This window comes from Callospermophilus lateralis, chromosome 10 (assembly GCF_048772815.1).
Source record: "Callospermophilus lateralis isolate mCalLat2 chromosome 10, mCalLat2.hap1, whole genome shotgun sequence".
Classification (NCBI taxonomy): Eukaryota; Metazoa; Chordata; class Mammalia; order Rodentia; family Sciuridae; genus Callospermophilus; species Callospermophilus lateralis.
Window position 1 is genome coordinate 78069026 of NC_135314.1, and position 20655 is coordinate 78089680.

The following is a 20655-nucleotide window of genomic DNA, read 5'->3' on the forward strand; positions in this document are numbered from 1 at the left end:
CCATTCCCAAGTACCACTCAATCATTCTCTGTGATCTTTTTCTAATTGGATATATGACACTTAATACATTTTCTCATATAATTATTGTTTTCTTCCTTCCATCAGAATGTAAGCCCCACAGGGAATAAAAGCACTATTCTTATCCACTGCTATCTCCCCTGCAGCTAAATGTACCTGGAATATTAAAAGGACCTAATAAATATTTGCTAAGTCAGTGACTAGAAATCTAGGCCTTACTCTAGCCAATTACTGAGTGAGAAAGTTGTGTAATCAAGTACATAAACAAATTGAAGCAACTTTTAAAACACAGCTGCCTAAAGTAGGAAGCCATGTTCTCTTCAATTCTAGGTTGGCAATATATTTACCTTATTATTACATCATAGGAGTCGATTTTCTCTCCTAAGCTCTTATTCTTCAAAACTCCTCCATTGCCCACCACCACACACCTTTTACATGGCACCCTGTTGGCAAACAGACAAGTCAGAGATTAAGCGATCTTTCATAGAATGGGGTGATTCCAAGAACCTTTTCCTACTTTTAGGAACCCTATGCCAAATTTCACAAGTAGAAAAGGAACCAATTGTTACTTATAGGTATAGATACATTTATACATATGTGTATAGATAGATATAGATATGTTTATATATGTATACATATACATATATATGATTCAAGAAATAATATTCTATAGGAACAGTGTATGATTTTTGTCAACAAATACCTCTCAGCAGCCCAATTTCTCATCTGATTCTTATAACCACTCATAGAGATACATTAGCCAAATATTCCCATTATATAAATGGAGAAATAGGTTCAAAAACATATAACAATTCGAAGTTACACTTCCAAGAGGTGGTACTAGCATTTAGATACAAAACTAGAGGACAATAGACCCCTCCACTTGAAGTTCTGCATGTTGTTATTGATGCCAGTGTGTTTTACATTATGTACATGTTTTGCCAGTGTTACCCATTCCTCTGAGATTCTATCTCTGGTTTTGTGTTGCATCTCACGAGTGACAAAGCAGATGATGGATTCTGGTGGGGAAAGGGCAGCCTCTGTACTCTGCCCATTCTTACTTCAATTTCCCAAACATGGACTGGTCCTTGGAGCTCAACCAAAACAAACTACAAGTGCACTCTATGTTCCTGGCAAAGAGCTTTAAATTAGGCCACAAAGGGGGACTTCCTATTGCTGGCTAGCATCAGCCGAGAACCACAGATTGTATCCTGTTGGCTCTCAGAATACATGGCCTTGGCCCATCTGCCTCCTAGCACTTACCACCAGCCAACCAGGCCTTACCACTAGCCAACTAGACAAATGAACAAATAAAATCCTTCTCCAGGGAGCAAAACTACAGAAGGGAAGGCTTTTGAAGCTGTCCTCCCAGGGACCCCATGATATGGGAAGTCTAAATTTAGAAAATGTGTTTCTCTGAGAACCATGAAATCAGCAGATCAGTTGAACTCATGACCTTAAAGTGTTTAGGAAATTAATGAGCGGCAAAATTGAACAAATGTTGTAGATTATTTAAAAAGAAAATGCAGGAACTATTTAAAAGAGCCTGGCACTGGGCAAGTTAAGAAGAGACTGTACACATCCCTACATTCACAAGCTACCTTTCTTACATAGAATTTGTATCCCTCATCTAATTATTTTATAAATTTTAATGCTAACATTTTAAATACACTTAGCACATTTTAATGGGAGTCCTCAGCTCTCAAATATTAATAAGTCATTTCTAAGGCAGTGTCTCAGACAAGGACAAGAAGCACCAGTTTTATAGCAGGGCTTTGGGGTGGGAGACCATCCGAAAGACATACAATGTCTAAAACCACACATCATGGACATGTCATCGTCACAGAGTGTTTTAGAGGTGTGTTTGTTTACATTGATTTTAACTAAGGAAGTAACCTATCTCTAAATGCTTTATTAGCAAGTGTGACTTTAGTTCCCAATCCCTGGAAGCCAAGTTTATCAAAGGCTCACGACTTAGGGCCATGACTGGAAGGGGAACATTGTTGAGTATTGAGAACTCTCATCTCTCTATCATTGTCATTATCCTCACCAGGTCCATCCCATGAATGCTTTATGACAGGGGAAATTCCCATGCTCACAGTTTGCTTGGCCTTTCCTAACATCAGGGTCAGTTTAATGAAAATTAGAGACTGAACCTCCTGAAGCTGGCTCTATCTCCCCACTGGGAAGGGGGCAGCTGAAAACAAATAAGACGGAAACAACAGGTCTTCCCAGGGAGATAACTAACCTCACGGAGATAGCAGAAGAATATCTATAATTATGGTACCCATTCTAAACCTCTCCTTCCAATGAGGGTCAGAGGCCACTCCCTTGACAAGGGAAGGGTTGCCTTGTCCTGAGCCCAGGCACCCTAGGGGCTCCAGCATCCATCCTGGCTTACAGTCCCCAATCTGCCAAGAAGCTGCCTGCCTCCTCTACACCAAATACACAGGGTCAAGGCCACCAGCATACTCCCAGGGGACTCCAACAAAGGACTTATGACCCACAAATCTTATCTCTAAAGTTGACCCCAGAAATAACTTGTCTCAACCTCAGACATGGCCAGTTCCATTTTGTCACTTAGCAATGAACTGATGGGTTGAATCTTAATATTTACAGAAGTTTCCCCTCTATCAGACTAGATTGCAGATGGTCATTAAGTCCTAGGCAATGTTTGGCATCATAATCTCAGGCTTACCCAAAGGGCATCTGTCATATTACATACCATCTGTTGTACTGCATATGCCACATCACTGGTCTCCCTCAAGCTCCAGGTCCTGGACCTCCTCCCATAGACCCTACTGATTTGCCTCCAGCCAAGAGGAAAAGGGGAGTCTAGGACTGAAAGCAGATCTCTTTCCCAGGATCTTCCAGGACTAGCTACCTAAAGGGCCTCATTCCTTGTGCTCAGCCTCTCAACCTCCTCCTGCTTACGGTCTCAGCAGATTCAAGGACTTATGAAAAATGAAATCACACAGACACTCTCTCACTTCAGGAAACTTCCAATCCAAAGACTCTCTTCACACTTTAATGTTGCCACATTTTTAGGAGTTTCACTTTCTGTTTTCTTCTCTGTCAACATCATAGGGGACAGGTAGAAGAGAGGAAGGACCCTTACACTAAGAAAAACTGGTCAATGCCTTTGAAAGGAAACCTTTTCAGTGAATTCCCATGCTTCAGTTGATTGCTACATGAGTGTGTGGAGGTCACTTTTCTCATTCATGTCTAAAATAAAGCAGGTACCTGTTACTTCAACTTGAGAACCGTTTGGGAAATGCACATGCCTCGAGCTGCTCACCCAGAAAACAAAATAGCTCCAGAGTGCCTGTTACCTGTTAATGGAAAATCCAAAAAGCTGCTGAACAGCAGTGGTAAAATATTACACTTCCCTCAGGTGAAAGTCATGTTTCCCATACAGTCAGGCAAAGCCAGCTGAGGGAAGCTAGGCAGAGGACAATATAGAGGAAAGAAATTTGAGTTGCCCATGTCAAATCATTCATGATATGTCTTCTTTTCTGAATGCTTTCCCTTTGGCAACATAATATGTATTAAAGCACATCACTCCAACTTCAGTGTTAACACTGGATGGCAGATGCTGTTAGTCATGTTTCAAATGCACTTCACCCTGCGTGCCAGATAGCAGAGCTGTGCATTCAGAAGCCTACCTTGGTGAGCTCATTTCCTCTGTAAATAGCTGGCCTAGAGATAGCCATGTGACTCATCCCTGGGCAATAAGAGACTAGGAAAGTCTCTTAAATGATTTCCAAAGAGATTTTGCCCCAGCATTAAAAAAAAAAAAAAAAAAAAGTCTGAGCAGAACACTTTGTTTTTACCTGCCCCTTCCTTTCTGCCTAGACTTTTCACTGTGGTGACATACAGTTACAGTAGCTATAGCTACCTTGCAAGGAAAGAAGAGCCCCAGGAATGCTACCCTAGAGCCCTAACATCACAGAGCCGCTAATTCAATCCCACTACCACAGTCATTCTATGTTCAGGAAGCAGGCAGTCCAAATCTAGGAAGCGTCATTCAGATAACTGTGTGTGTGAACTGGCTGCCCCTAGGTAGAAGTAGGGCACCCTGAAAACTGGGACCATAAATCTGCAAATCTGAAACCACGTATTTATGCAATACATACAATAATAAATGTTCAAATGAGTTTTGGTTAGGAAACTATTATTTGCATCCTGAAGAACCTAAAATGCTGTACAGGGAACTAGAGCTGGAGGTCTAGCTCCTCATTCTGGCTCCCCCACTTAGTACTTCGGGGAACTTTCCCTAGTGATCTGACCTCTGTGATCTCAATTTTCCTTTTAGTGAAGTAAGTGTCATGAATGTTGTTAATCCTTTGGATTAACTGTGTACCACAGTTTCTTTATCTTTGTGTAACAACTGACCACAGCCATGTTAGAAAACAGATAATGGCTGAACTAGCACCTTCACCATGCATGACTTACTCTGGGGATGTCACAATTTCTTCTTACCCTCAAGTTCTGTCTCTGGCTGAAAGGCTGTGGAATAAAGAAACCTTGCATAACAGCAGGACATTAAAGATTCAGACATTGGGAGTCCTTAAAGCATTAGGACTCTCATTAACAAATACATTGCTGATATCTAATTTTTTTAAAAAAGTCTTCTAAGAGCATGTTCCTGCCTTGAATGGTAACCAATCTTACCCTGTTTGGCTGAGGCTGACATAATAGATTCTGCCTGAGTGAGCAGCCAGGTAGCTTTTACAAATCATCATCTATTTAGCAGGCAACAGACTTGACATAGGTGCTTGACACAGGTAGGTAAGATATTTATGGGTAATTATTGTATAACCATCTATGCTGCAGAACTAAAGAAGTCTTCTTAAAATCTGGTACACTTTCAGAATGCAATGCTGGTAGATGAGGGTGAGGATATAACTTGAACATTTTTGTGGGAGTTGAGATTTTTAAGCTAATGTTTCTGTTGCTTCTAACTGGGGTTAATATATTCCCCCTGGGACCAGGGTGCAGGCTGGTGCAAGGGAGCAACATGGATAACAAGGAAGGCTCATGGCTTTGGAATATTGGCATACTTTAATTATTCCTCTTCTGTACTATAATTCCCTTAAAAGAGTCTCCATCTATAGTGAATTTCATTAAACATAGTAGTCTCATGTTAGATGTACTTTGGGAAAGAGGAACCTGAATCTATGAAAAATCATCATCATCAGTAGCAGCAGCTGAGCTTAGTTATTACAGAGCAGAGTTATTAATTGACTCCAGAATCCTCAGAGTGGCACAGAAACAAATGGGAACCATGGAAATGATGGAACATACTGATAAAAATAGTTAATTGTCTGTCATTAATCAGGTTTCCCTGTTCCTTAAAAATTTAACGGTGGGTACACAGTTACCTGGAATACAAGCAGTATTTTCCAGTCTACCTTCCAGCTAGGTGTTGGCTTGTGCCTGACTCCCACCCAAAGGGATATCATTAGTGGTTGCTAGTAAATATTTAGCAACTAATTCGGGGGGGGCTGGTGCGGGGGACGCAAAGGAGGAAGCTCTGGTTTGTAGCATTTGCCAAGCCTTATGGTGTAAATACTCCCACCATAGCTGATTTCAAGCTTTCACCTTGTTATCATGAATATGGAAATAGGAAGATGCAATTAAGTGTTAGTATGTGTTTTCTGTGAGATGTCATTAAAGAGGGAGGCAAGTTTAAAGGGTGGGGTCATGCCCCTCTTCCCTTCCTCCTCCCTGCTGGCAGAAATGCAGATGTGATTGGCAGAACTCCAGCTATCATAGTAGACCCTAGGAGAAGTCACAGACCAGGGAAGAAGTCTTAGCCCTGATGATCACAGAACTGTTGAGTTAGCCCTGCAACATTTTGTAGACTTCATGTATGTGAAGACTATGAGAACTATATTTCAAGTTTTCCCATTCACAGAATCTATCCCAACTAAGAACACCATGCATGCTGTTTGAGATTCTGAACAAAACTAGCACTTGTACCTGGTGGAATCTTAAAGGACTCAGACTTGAAACAACCACAGAAATGTCTGGATCCTTCTAGAGGATGGAGGGAATATAAAATAAAGGGAAATTACTTGAGCAGAAGAAATGGACACAGGCTGGTGGTGGAGAGTGGAGGCACTCCCAGTGACAAAGAGGAGAAAGGGAAGGGAATAGAAGACCAAGTCAGCAAGAAGGAAGGAAATAGTCTGGCCGAGGCGCACACAAGTGGCTGAACAGCCTGTGGGAGAAAACAGCTAAATAAAGCATAGTTTAGTTCTATGATAAAACTAGGCAAAAGTAGAACTACCAGTCATACACCCTCAATAATCTAACAGGAGTTTACATTTACAGAACCAAAGACTATAAATACTTGCAGATAACTTGCTGAAAATGTTTAAGGAATAGCCATTATTACTCTTAACTAATTCAGGCACTGGAGTTAGAGTCATCTAGGTTCACATCCTAGCTTTGACACTTACCAGCTATAACAAACTGTGCATGTTTGCCTTGCCTTGGTTTCTCTGCTTGCGAAACTAGAGAATTGAGCCAATGCACATATGCCAAAGGTCTGTACAAAACAAAGAGCTATATAAAATATTAGGTAGAAATATATGTATATGGTTTCTGTTGATATGCAATCAAAATTGAAATGAAATGAATAGCATAGTTTTAAATAAGAAACTAGATTGATAGCCAAAATCATACTGAATGGGAAAAAACTGAGAGCAATTCCTCTAATATTATTCTCACCACTCTTATTCAATATAGTAAAGAAATCTATCCAGAGCACTCAGGCAAGAGAAAGAAAGAAAAGGCAAACACAGAGGAAAGGAGGAAGTCCAGCTATCCTTGTTTACAGATCATGATTCTGAACATAGAAAAATCAGGAGGACTCCATCAAATACTTTTAGAACTGATAAACCAATTCAGCAAAGTAACAAGATACAAAATCAACATACAAAAGTCAGTCGCTTTTTTATACACCAATAAAAGTCAGTAGCTTTTTTGTAACCAATTCACTGAGAAATGAATCAGGAAAGCGAGTACATTCATAATAGCCACATAAAATAAGATATGTAGGAATAAATCTAATTAAGGAAATAAAAGACTTCTACAATGAAAATTATAAAACACTGAAGAAAGAAATTGAATACATTAGAAGAGGGAAAAACCTTTCATGATCACCAACTGGGAGAATCAATATTGTCGAAATGGACATTCTACCCAAAGCAGTCTACAGATTCAATGCGATCCTCAGTGACATTTTTCACAGAACTAGAACTAAACAAAATTCAAATGGAAACAAAGGACTCCATATAGCCAAAGCAATCCTGAGAAAAGAGAACGATGCTGGAGGCATCACGATAGCAGATTTCAAAACATACTACAGAGCCACTGTTACAAAACAGCATGGTATTGGTATAAAAGCAGACAACAGAAAGAGAAGAGAGAACCCAGAATCTTCAGCCAAGTGATTCTCAATGAAGGGGCCACAGACACACAGTGGGAAGAGAGCAGCACTTCAACAAGTGGTGCTGGGAGAACTGGACAGTCACATATAGAAGACAGAAACTGGAGCACAGTCTCTCACTGTGAACAAAAATTAATTCAGAATGCATCAAAGACCTTAAATATAAGTTAAAACTTTGAAACTACTAAAAGAAAACACAGGGGAAACACTTGAAGGTCTTGGTATAAGCAATGATTTCCTAGGTAGGACTCCAACCGTCCACAAAACAAAGGCAACAGTTAACAAATGGGATTATATCAAATTAAAAAGCTGCACAGCAAAGGAAACAATCAGCAGAGTGAAGAGACAGCCTGCAGAACGGGAGAAAAATCTCTGCCTGCTACTCATCAGATATCCAGGATAATAAGGGACTCAAAAAACTTAACAAAAACAAGTAATCCAACTAATAAATGTGCACATGATCTTAAAAGACACCTCACAAAAGAGTGAGTACAAACCACTATATGAAAAATCTTTAACCATCAAGGAAACATAAGTCAAAACTACATTGAGATTCTATATTGCCCCCGATCATAATGACTATTACCAAAAAAAAAAGAAAGAAAAAGTAACAAATTTTGATGAGTTTGTGGAATAAGAGGAAACCTTGCACACTCTTGGTGGGAATATAAATTAATATGACCACTATGGAAAACAGTATGAAGTTTCCTTAAAAAATAGAACTACCAATATGGTCCAGCTATCCCACTCCTGGGTATATATATATCCAAAGGAAATGAAGTCAGCACAGAAAAGAAATACCTGCATTCTTATGCTAATTGTAGCCGAGATATAGAATCAGCTTAGGTGCTAAAAAAGATATATATACACAATGAAGTAGTATTCAGCCATAAAGAATAATGAAATCCTTTCATTTGCAGAAGCATGGAACTAAAAGACTTCATGTTAAGTGAAATAAGCCAGACAAAGAAGAACAAGTATCATATGTTTTCTCTCATATATGGAAACTTACAGAGAAACAGAACAAACAAAAATGATGACTTGAACATAGAAGAGGGACTACTAGGGATTGGGGGATGGGTCCAGAGCAGGGGAAAGGGTGGTAGGAATGAGGAGGGAAGGAATATAGACAAGATCAAAGTTCTATATTTTGCATCTATGGAAAAACCACAGCAAAATCCATTAATTTGTACAATTAATTGGTTAATAATTATAATAAAAAATTAATTTAAAAGAACAAACAAAAATAAATCAATTATATTACATAATATACACTTCAATAATCTGGGTCCCCAACAGAAAAAAAAAAAAAAAAGACAGAGCTTAACAAAATCTAACACTGCTCCTGTAGCTCCATTGTGTAAACTCTATCCCACTTTCACTTCCTGGCCCACTACAGCTATCTTCTGCACTGACCAAATAGCACATCCAGCACATCCATTCTCTTGGGCAAGAAGGGAAATTCCGTCATTGTCCCATGTTTAATAGACACCTGACATTTTTAAACCACCCACATTCTCATGTTAGCTCACCAGCCAAATTCTAAAATGTGGCTTAAACCTTACGAAATGAGCCCACAAAAACAAGTAAGAGAACTGGACAGTCACATATAGAAGTCTATCTTTGGAAATTCAATTTGTACAGGGTTATCTTAGCAACAGAATTTTCTAAAAACTAAAACCTCTGTAGTCAAAAAACATATCTAAGCAAGCTGTCTGCTTCCTTCAAAGATATTTCTAGTAGGGGGCAAGGAAGAGAACAGCTTCCAATATCCAATAGTTAACCTTTTTAACAAGAGAAACAGAAGGAGTTAGGATGACGCATGGGAAGATATGTGAAACAACCCATGAATGGTATGAATTAATTCTTAAGTAGAAACACCTTAAAAAAGGTGACCATGGGTTAAAAATGTCCTGGCTTAGTATGAGCACTACTCATCATTAAAACTTGCAAATTCAGTCAAAAAGTTATGTACTTCTAAATTGAGTTTGTAGTTCATTTATTTCAAGTGTAATAAGAACAAAAATATAAACTACTTGTCAATTACTACCTGACAGAGGATTAATATCCAGGATATACAAAGAACTCAAAAAATTAAGGCAAAAAGAACAAGCGATCCAATTGATAAATGGACAAATGAGCTGAATAGATACTTCTCAAATGAAGTACAAATGGCCAATAAATACTGAAACACTGTTCAGCATCGTTAGCCATTAAGGAATTACAAATCAGAACTAGATATTCCTTTTCACCCAGTCAGAATATTATCAGTTGGCTATTATCGAAAACAGGAAAAGGAAAAAAAATTATCACATGTTGTTGAGGTAGTGGAGAAAAAGGAAAAAAGAAGGCTTTAATTATACACAGGTGCTATGGAATTTTCCTGAGTAAATACATACATCTCTTTGGGCACATCTTTTGAACCATCTTAGCTAAAGTTAAAAGTCAAAGAGAAGCAAGGAAATAAACTCACTTGTCAAACTCATCGAAGAGATCACAACTCTGCAGTTTTGAAAGAGCAAGTTTAAAATATGCCTCTAGAAAAGAAATGGAATGTTATGAGTAAGAAGATAATCATGACTTCTCAGGTAACTAATAAGCCACCTTGCTCACCACCCCCCAAACCTATTTCCAACTGGTAAGGCCACATCTGGTTTAATGTGTGAAAAATTAATGATACAACTACAATTACCCCCACACTACTCCATAAGCACATTCAAAATGGCAATGCTCTAAATGTACTTCACCAAAACCCCAGAAAGAAATAAGATGCTTAACCTGAAAACAATCATAAAAAGTAATTAAAAATTTAACAGTATCTGATGATTCTGAAACTGACATTAAAATTAAAACCAAGAGTAAGTTTAAACCAATTCTCAAATTCTCTGCAAAATATATTTAAAATACAAAAAAAAAAAAAAACACAAAACAATCAAACAAACAAAAAATAAGCAGAATCAGTCAAAAAAATAAATAAAATCTGACTCAGAAAAGCATAGGCCTGTCAACTCTTCGGTTTTATATATATGTGTGTGTGTGTGTATGTGTGTGTGTATGTGTGTGTGTGTGTGTGTGTGTAAAAATTAGATGTTGATGGACCTTTATTTTATTCATTTTATATGTGGTGCTGAGAATCATCCCTCACACTTGCTAGGCAAGTGCTCTACTGAGCCACAACCCCAGCCCCACATCTTGGGTTTTTAAGGTCTCCTAAAAATCTAGAACTTAAAGCTTATATGGCCAATCAGTTCTCAATGAGCAAAAGCAAAAGTGCTTTGTCATTAGGAGATGGAATAATTCCCTCTAAATTTAGCAAAAGTGAAATACCCACTGGTTAAATTAAAGGGCTGATCAAGAAGCTAAAACTTCCTGATGAAATAAACAAATCAGGTAAAAGAGGTGAAATGGGGAGACAGGAAAGAAGTTAACACCCAGGGTTATCCTGTTCATTCTTTTTATGGGGAGGTGGGTACTGGGGATTGAATCCAGGGACTCACACATGTTGACAAGCACTCTACCACTTAGTTATATCCTCAGCCCCTCCTGCTAATTCTAAATTGGAATCAAGTAAGGTATAGAACTCATAGGAGTCACCCTGTGGCAGAACAAAAGTAAAACACAGCATCTCAACAACAAAAATCTACCGTCTTAATTACTTAACTCAAAAGCAAGGGATATTTCTGTTTTAAAATATAATTCCCTTTATCCCATCCTCCCAGTTGTATCCCTTAGGAATCATTAGGAGGCAGAAAGATTAAAAGGCCTTGGAATTATACAAACGTGGTTCTCATCAAAGAGGACTTAAACTTAACAGGAAAGGTTCCGAATACTGCTACTGACCTGATCTTTTTGTCCCATAGGGCAAATAAAACTGATCACTACCAGTGACTATAGCAGTATTCCTAAAATCAGACACACACAAAAAGGGGTGAATCTGAGGAAACCTGGAAGAAAGGAAAAAAAAAAACAAACTGATTATGAAAGAGCATTCTATATTGTCAGGCTTTTCAGACAACTACTGAAAATAACTATAGCATGTAACTGAAGTTGTATTTTTAAAATCTTTTATGTAAGACAGTATTAGATATTACATAGAATGGAATATGCAGTGGAGCTACACACTGGAATGGAAACACTTTCCAAGGACTGAGAACAAAATTTTGTTACAGTGGAGGTGAAAACAAAATTTTAAAATAGCACCAAGCAATCAAAGAATAGCCAGGAAGGAACAAAGGGAAGTAATAAAGGTACTGATACTAAGTCATTTCTAAATGTTAAAAGGACCATTTGTATGTTGTTGTCTCAGCTGTAAAAACATATTAAAAAGTAGATGGAGCTAGAACGTAACTCTTCCCTAATGTCATTAAATTAAGATTTACCCAAGTACAAGAATGTGGGCATTCATCTTCTTACTGCCTGCTTTGCACTGAAGGCAACCCCCAACCCTTTGGATAAGAGAGAAAGCTTGATCAGCATAGGAATAGCCTCTGTTTTTCTTATTTTTAGTGCCTGACACAGAGTTTAGCATATTTAACAAAATGATTAAATAAATTTCATTTTTTTTCCTGTGCTGGGGATTGGACCAAGGGCTTTGTGCATGCTAGGTAAGTTCTACCACTGAAGTACTTCCCCAGCCCTCCAAATCAATCTTTTGGGATTCTTATGAATCAGAAAAAAAAAAAAAGAGAGAGAGAGAGATTTTTGAAAGGATCTTAAAGTTCATATTAAAATGCTGCTTTCACCCAGCAGAAAGACTGGCTGGTACTTACACGCTGCAGGACAAATATAGCTAATCCTAACCACAGTCCCACACCTGCCATCATCTCTCCTGCCACATCATGAGTTTTGTGCTTAGTCTAAAAATTGCAGGTGGAGATCAGAGTGATACAGGGGCTTCAGAGGGCTACATGACAAAATGTAAGCCTCAGGAAGAGTGAGAGAGCCTCAATTTTATCCTGGCTTTGTCACTCAGGAGCAAGTCAAAGGAGCTTAATGTTTTCAGAGCTGAATTACAAAATGACACTGCATTCAGGAGAAGGAAAGTAGGTGAGATCAGTCCTCTCTGCTCCAGCTATAATGTCCCAGATTCAGCTGTGATAGTCATAGCAGTCTCAAGAGCCAGTCAACCTGCAAATGTCATTTCTATATCAGTGTTGATCTTAAGCCTAGGATCTGCCTTGGGAAGAGGAAATATCAGGTCACCTGATTTAACCTTGAGAGAAGGCTCCTGAGCTTCCCAGTCTTCCTTGGAAAATTGAACCCTAGTTAACTGCACCAATAAAAGACTCTTGCTTGGAGTTAGCAATAGGAACACTGATGCTAACTAATGACTAATGTCTATTTACAGTTGGATCTTGGACTAGGTGACTTTTATTTATTTCTAAGTGAAATAATTGTTTGATAGCATATTTCAGACATTTCAGGGGATCAATAAGTATTAGCTTTATCTGTAATAATTATATTACATTGCATATACTGCAGTGCATCATATCACAAAATACTGTGTTACATGTTACATTGTATGATATCACATTGATTAGAAATTTTCCCTTTTACTGACTTTTAGTGAACTACATAGAATGCAGATAATTAATAATCTATGTACAGAGTAATGACTACTTATTGTAATTGTCACATTGTATATATCAGAGTGTATATACACTGTAATATATGATACACTGTATATATATATATATATATATATATATATATATATATATATATAGTACATATAAATATATACTATAGTATATAATATTATATTACAACATATTGATTACATTATATTTCCATGACAGTTATTGGTGAAAAGCCTGGCAGGGCAGGTAAAGTGCATTAGTCAATGTAGGTGAAGAAACTAAAGGTATGAAAAGTGAAGTAACTCATCTGGGGTCACTAACCTGCACATGACGAAGCTGAAATCCATGTGCAAACTGAATTCTAAAGAAAGGTGTCCACATTATAACACTCCAGGTTTCTATGTGCAACTTCCTGATTGATACTAATAATTCCTCTTTCTGAGAAAATGGCAAGCTCTAGGGGACTATGCTCAGAGAATAATGCTCACCTGACAAGTACAAATCTACTTGTCCCTTAGATGACAGACTTACAGATCTGCTGAACATATGTACTTTGTATACACTCTTTATTTAACCTTTGGGGTTTTCTCAAGATGTAAATATCCATTTTTTAATTAAAGTTATAGAGTACCTTGATTCTAGAGTAGCATATTAACTTATTATCTGCCACCTATATGTGGCTTATGAAATCAATTTTTGGAGTAATGATCAGCATATTTCAAAAAATATGAACAGAACAGAACACAGTATATCTTGGATAGTAAGGGTAAAATATTGGTTTTTTTCCTTATTATAAATACATATGTGTACTGTGTTCAAGTGAAATGTCTTTATTATGAGTCATAGTCAAAAAGCATAAACACACTCTTCTAGTTTTGTGGTGGCCCAACCTGGACACACACCCATGGAAAAACTACAAACAGCCATTGCAGGTAATCACGTACAAAAAATTTGTACGTATCTTCAGTTTTTCAGAGCTGACTGATTTCTAAGGGTCTGTGGCCCCAAAGGTTAAGAACCAGTAATGGGAAGACATAGTCACATAATATAGTAAAAGAAATTCTGAATTCTGGGATGCTTAATGAAAAAAATGCTGAAGATTTTATATACATTTTATACAATTAAACATGATTATTTATGTCTCTTATTTTTTTATTATCTAGAAGATTTTTTTTGACCAGCAATCTATCAAAGTCAAGATACCCAGAAGTACATGTGTGGATTAAAAAAAAAAAAAAAAACTACTTTGAAAATCCTGACAACTACAACAAAAAGTCATTATTTACATTGCATATAGATTAATTATTATTTGCATTCTATGCCATTTACTAAAAGTGAGTAAAAGTCAGGGAAAAAATTTTTTATTGTGAAAATAAGTACTCTTATTTAAAATTTCAGAAAAACATGCCTGTTAAAACATGGTTAATTTTGAAAACTGATAGTTTGTCAGTAATCAGAAAGTGCTAGGAAAGCAAGAACATCAGTTTTAATTTCTTCAGTTATACAACTGGTTAAGTGAGAAATATAGTGAAAATGCTAAGGACTTTCCACAGCTCTGCACTTATGGCATGATTGGCCTGTCATGCTTTATTGATTTCCAACTTTAAAAGTATAGATGCAAAGGGTAATATATTATGATATTAAATCAAATACATAGCCAAGAAAAATTTCTCCCTATTAATGTGGTTTATGGAATCTTATTTCCTGATACAAAATATTTAGTATTTTGTCTTTTTGTTGCTTTAGAAACTTTGATTATCAATTGTCTAAACTCTCAAGGCTAAATTGTCCTTGACTTTTTCCATATCTATCCAAAATTTTGCAAGGTAATATCTTTGGATCCCTCTCTGAAAAATTACAGAAATTAAGTTTAATTAATATGTTTTTTTAAGGTGCAAAGCTCTAACTCTGGTTTTTAAAGCAAATATAGGAAATAAAAGCATAGCATCATTTCAATGCCCAGATGTCAATATAAATGGCATCAGTATAAAGACTTAAGCAAATCTCAAACACAGGACATTAGTAAATAGAACATTATGCATTGATTTAATGTTAGCAAGAACAAGAAGCTTTATAATAGGTGAAAGAACCAATATACTGTATTAAATTGAATATTAACCTAAGCAACTGTAATCTTTACAAATTCTCCAATTTCATAACTTGTTTTTGAATAAACTTTAGCCTCACTTTTAAAATTAAATGCCTATTCAACAAAGCTTATTGAACAAACATATATATGCAAATTTACACATTAGAAAACCAGAGTAAACAGGAGACATCATTCAAAGACAATGAATAAGTCCTATTCTTTTTCGTCATCTCTGTGGTCAAGTTGCAAAGGTCATACTGTCCTCTTTGCTTTTCCTAAGTCACTGCTTCCTACCTCTTCAGTAATCTGATTCTCCTTTTCAGAATCTTTAGGGGCAGCCTGAAGAATTTTCCATTTCCTTTTTGCCACTGGGGAGTTGGACATATACAAACTAGATTCCCTCCTGCATACTTATTTCCAGCTTTCCTTGATGAAAGCAATGTAGAATTAGTGGCAGAGGTGAAGGAACCAAGGACCTTTCTTGGAGCCTGAGAAGCTGCCACTTATCTGGGACACTGTCTGCTTTTGTCCACACCATGTTCAAACAGGAGGAGACAAGAAAAACGCAGATTCCCAGCCAAGGGAGTTTCACAGAACAAGGACCAAAATTTCTAATCATAAAGATTGACTTAGAGGCAAAGGAGAAGAAACCACAAAATAATAAGAGTGAAAATAGCTTGGGAACAAGGTGGGGAAATACAGCCTAAAGAATACTGATTATTTTCATGACCAAACATAAACAACACCTCTCTAATCTTAGTGTGTGGAAAGAATACCTGATTGAGTTCTTCGATGCCTTTTTTTAAAATATGTGCAGAGCTCTGACTAAAAGCACAGAAAAGAGACAGGATAGTCAAGCTCTTCCTTAACTATGGTGTGCCCACCTTACACTGTTAAGATTTGTATGAAAAAAACACTGTAAACCAGTGTTGAAAATAATTGCAAACATGAACATTTTGTATGCCACAGGTTTTTTTTTTTTTTAAACACTCTATTTTGTCTATTTATTTTTACCTCAAGAGAGATGCAAAAGCTGGCTTTGATAAACATGGCTGGATCTTATTTCGGTGCTTCATTTCTATAGGTGGTACCCTAGAAGACAAAAATAGTGTCTATCAGAAAGCAGGACCTGGAAGCATGCCCAAAAGGAAGCCAAATGCCTGGGAGCCTGCTCGTTGCCACCACTGACAGGCTGTTGAGCAGGGGGTCAAAATCCACCCTGCAGCCCTGAGGTCTGACCCTCTCCAAGTCCCATACACACTTGAGGATCTTCAAGTATAAGGCAAGGGAGTGTGGAAAAGGCCAAGGTGACTAGCAACCCAAGAAGTGGTTCAAAGAGCAGTGAGTCAAAGGACTCTCAGAGAAGGGATAGGGTTACCGTGGTAGAAGCCAAAACCATGATCCATTTTTAGACTCTCTCAAGAGCCAGAGAAACCAAACTCACTCCAAGCGCACATGATTATCATCTACCATGCCACATCTAGGGCCGCCTACCAACAGGGAACATCACAAAAACACCTAACCTGAGCAGTTTCAATAGGCTTTTTGCCTCGTGATCCTGGGGACTCCATAAATCACAGCATTTGGAATCTTATCTAATGCTTCTCTATTCTTGGCACAGGTCAGGCCCTTGTGTGACTCCTGAATGGAGTACTTGTCTCCGAAATTTAAAAGGGTATTGTGAAACATGACAGAGAACAACAATGAAAATGAACCAAAGGGGTGGAGGGTAGCAGGATCCAGACTAGCTGGGAAAGAAGAAAATAGCTTAATATAAAAACCTAACTGACAATTATCAACGATGTGAAGAAATGCTATAAAAATAATCAATTTTCTTCTATAATCAACAGGATTCAAACCGAAAGAAACAGACTAACCCATTTATGGATAAACATAATTTTCTATATTTAAATACAAAATCTCCATTGTTAGAAGATTTTACATTTAAAATATTGAAATAGGTTTCTGAACTAAAAAGCTCATAAAGTCCTTATGCAGGGAAACATCTTTTGTTGAGTACCACAAATGGCAAGGATCCTTTGATTAACAAATAAGAAAGATACAAATATAAATATGGTAGAACAGCACATCAGGCCACAAACCCTGACTTATATTTAGAGGAAAATGGGATATATACTATTAGACTTCAAAGGTCATTAAAACCGAAAACAAACTACTTTAGGATATTGCAAAGTCAAACTTCGGGTGTCTGTTAAAGCAAAAACAATTACCATCTTAAATATTTTTTGAAGGAATCAAGTTCATGGTGCACACACACATTTGAGGTAACTCCCCTGGGTACTTTCTATGATTGTAAGAATCTGTTTGCTCTGTTTAGTTTCACCTCAAGTTAGATGACAAAAGACTGTGTTGTATTTGACCCTTTTTATTATTTTGTCCTTTCCCCTGTGACAAATAATAGGATCTAGAGGAAAGTAACAATTTAACAGGTTTTTGTTTTCTCTGTTTTTTGTCTTTCACTACTAAGAGTGGGATAGAAAGGATATGACAGAGATGGAGGGAGAGACCACTGTTGGGTAATCATCATGGAATGCATAATAGACCTCAGAGCTCTCTAGCCCAGGGGCATTGTTATTGTTTTTGTTTTTTTCAGTAGCCATTTGCCTAACTTCCTTTCAAGAAAAGCACTGTAATTGTTTTCCAATTAGTTAGTTATAGAAATTAGTTATAGAACCATTAATATTTTTATCTAGTAAGCATAAGCTAGAAGCATAATCTAAGCTCTAAGACTTAGTATTGAAAAGTAGTTGACAAAAAATACTCCTTTGTCTAAGGCAGCAAGTTGCCATGGAGTGTATTTTGAGTAAATTTTGTGTTGCCCTCCATTTAGGATTTAAAGGTCATCAAAACTTTATTCCTAGCCAAAGGACTGACAAAGGGGAGAAGAATAAAACTTACTTATGGAGATTTTTTTTTTCTACAGGAAAGTTATCTGTGCCTCTTCAAAGTTTGGGGGTTGATATTATCAAGTCAAGTTATTTTAAAAAATGCATATATCATCATTCATCAAACATTTTTAAACAAAGAAAATCAAATGTAGTGTTTACATTGTATCAACAATCTCTTATACTAAGCATTTTAGGCCCTAAAAATCAAATGCCACTGAGACTAAGAATTACTCCATTAATTCGAGGAGATGAACTATAGTATAAATGCAAATATTATGTCCCAAAGATTGTTACCACTACTGCTTCACTGGAGAGTCAGTAAAATGTAGTGTTATTTATAAATTTTCAAATTGTTAGAGATACGAATCTATAGGATACTGGAATGGTTAGACCCCAAATTTTAATGGAAACTTAGAAAAGATACAAAATATTACAATGCTTTAGTCCCTCTACTATAATTTGAGGAGTAAGTTTGTATGAAAGTCTAGTTTGGGAATTATGTTTAAGTAGCAAAAATGAAACTTACCCATAAACATTTGTTCCCCACAATATACAATGCAGTACATAATAGAGAAAAACAGCACTGAGGAATATGGCCACGAGGTACCCTCTCATGGCTGGCCCACCTGAAATACAAGACAAAGTCCAAAGAAATGGGAAGAATGTTAGAAAGTTTTTCACAATGTTTCAAATATAAAGTCACAGCAAATAAATATACATAAGGGGAACAGAAGAAAACAATGTAGATCTGTAAATTTGAAAATATTCAATGTGCAGAATGAGAATATCTTTTTTTCTGCTTCTCCTCTTATCAGCTAATCAATACAATATGGTATGTGTTTAGACCAATAAACAGTTAATGGATTCAAAACTAGGGACTTATCTAATACTTTCTTAAGTTAGAAAGAAAAGTTCCTTCAGAACAAAATTTTATAACATGTCTATATCAAATTCTTTTCAGAAACATTGAATATCTATTTTCTCCTTCTCAATATAAAGTGAATATATGCCTTAAGATGTGAATAAGAATTACATTTATTCAGAGCCTAAAATGGCTTTTAAATGTCATACCTTATAATTTTCATGGGTCTTTCTAATTTTGAAAAACCTGAGGGTAAACATCTACTGAAAAATATTTCTGACAACCTCAATTTTTATGTACATTTAGACAACCAATTTTTCTACACAGGTATATTGACCTAATTTCTTGCTTATTTTTGGTAATGAATTGGTATAGTTCACTGCACATGTGCAGACAAAAATCTGAACTCATTTCTTTCTAGAATGTAAGTGGAAAAAACCCTCATAGAATATATTTTTTATAAACCACTCGAATACATTTGTCTAATCCCCTACTCTTTGCTTCAAAAATGGAAATGAAAAACTCCCACTTTCATATGTAATTAAATGCAAAAGACAAATTTGATATATGGTCTCATAATAAATCTTCTATTTTAGTGCATGTGACTTTAGATAGCTATGCTATTTCTCTGCCTCGCTTTCCTAGTTTATAGTTCATCTAAACAATTGTATGTGTCTCTATTCTAACTCCTATCCATATCTGTTAATCTCAATTACAGCGATGCAGAATAGGAAGTGGGAGTTTGGTTGGATACATTTCCAAATAACATAATGTTGACACACTTTCAATGGTAAATAAGTTCAAGTGCAATTGTGTTTGTTTAAATACATAACAACGAATCCCACCATTATGTACAGTTGTAATGCACCCATACAATATGGAAAAAAATAAGTTCAACTGAAAAATGTAAACCACCTCCTTGTCTTTTTAAGTGGAATACACTAAATATAATTTGAGCTTTTCTTGATGAGGCAAGATAATCTTAACAAACATTATATTTGTGCTAGGCATTTTAGAGTTGGGACCCTCTGGAGCTAACGAGGGTGTGGGTTTACTTGCTAAACAGTCCTAAGCTGCAATAATTATTTGGCTGAGATTTCTCTGACTCCTCTTTTGCTGTTAGCTATTGCTCTGTGCAGCCACCACTCCCATATGTCACTATTATACCTTAGTTAGAAATGAATGCTAAATCAGGAGAAAGCAAATAAACAAATAAAGGAACAAACTTCAGGTTGCACATACTTCTAATTTAGTAGACATGATTCTTGTGAAGAATTAACATTATCTGGAGATCAGAAGACATGATTCACAGCCCTACTACACATGAAGCTTGGGTGGCCTGAGGTAAACCAGTTTGCTTCTTGCAACCCAAGCGTCCTCACATATTTGCAAGTGAGAGCACACCCTCTACCTCATTGGATTATTACACTGTCCTGGAAGGCAATTAGTCAAATAGAAGGCAATTAGCCAAAATAGTCAACCAACAACTTGCTTAAATTGTTCAAATTAAGCATTTATATTTCTACTAGGAATAATATTATTTATGTAAATATCCAACAAGGATGCAACTTCTCAGTATCTGCAAATTTTATTTCTATCTAAGATAAGAAAATGTATAAAGGCCTAGATTTTAAAAGTCAGCATTTAAAATTCATATATCTAACCCCCAAAACATATTCTTTGGGCAATTTATGTATTACAGAGCATGGATTTATGGGTAAGGTTTTTGTCTTGTTGTT

At 36.6% G+C, this 20655-nt stretch overlaps 1 protein-coding gene and 1 pseudogene across 9 annotated transcripts in view; both read right to left on the reverse strand.

Annotated features, from left to right (window-relative positions):
- The window catches only part of St3gal6 (ST3 beta-galactoside alpha-2,3-sialyltransferase 6), a 54604-nt gene that overhangs the window by 6901 nt on the left and 27048 nt on the right, over positions 1-20655 (reverse strand). For 7 of the 9 annotated variants that reach the window (XM_076867482.2, XM_076867485.2, XM_076867484.2 and 4 more), the window contains 5 exons: positions 18581-18680; positions 16160-16237; positions 11318-11421; positions 9951-10014; positions 366-461 (listed from right to left, as the gene is read on the reverse strand). In XM_076867482.2, coding sequence (XP_076723597.2) covers positions 366-461; positions 9951-10014; positions 11318-11421; positions 16160-16237; positions 18581-18669 — 431 coding nt within the window. In that variant the 5' untranslated portion in view covers positions 18670-18680. Of the gene's footprint in view, positions 1-365; positions 462-3261; positions 3351-9950; positions 10015-11317; positions 11422-16159; positions 16238-18580; positions 18681-20655 lie in introns of those variants that run through there. The other 2 variants (XM_076867486.2, XM_076867488.2) reach the window with 2 other exon arrangements.
- Positions 15359-15683, reverse strand: LOC143408971 (PCNA-associated factor pseudogene; annotated as a pseudogene).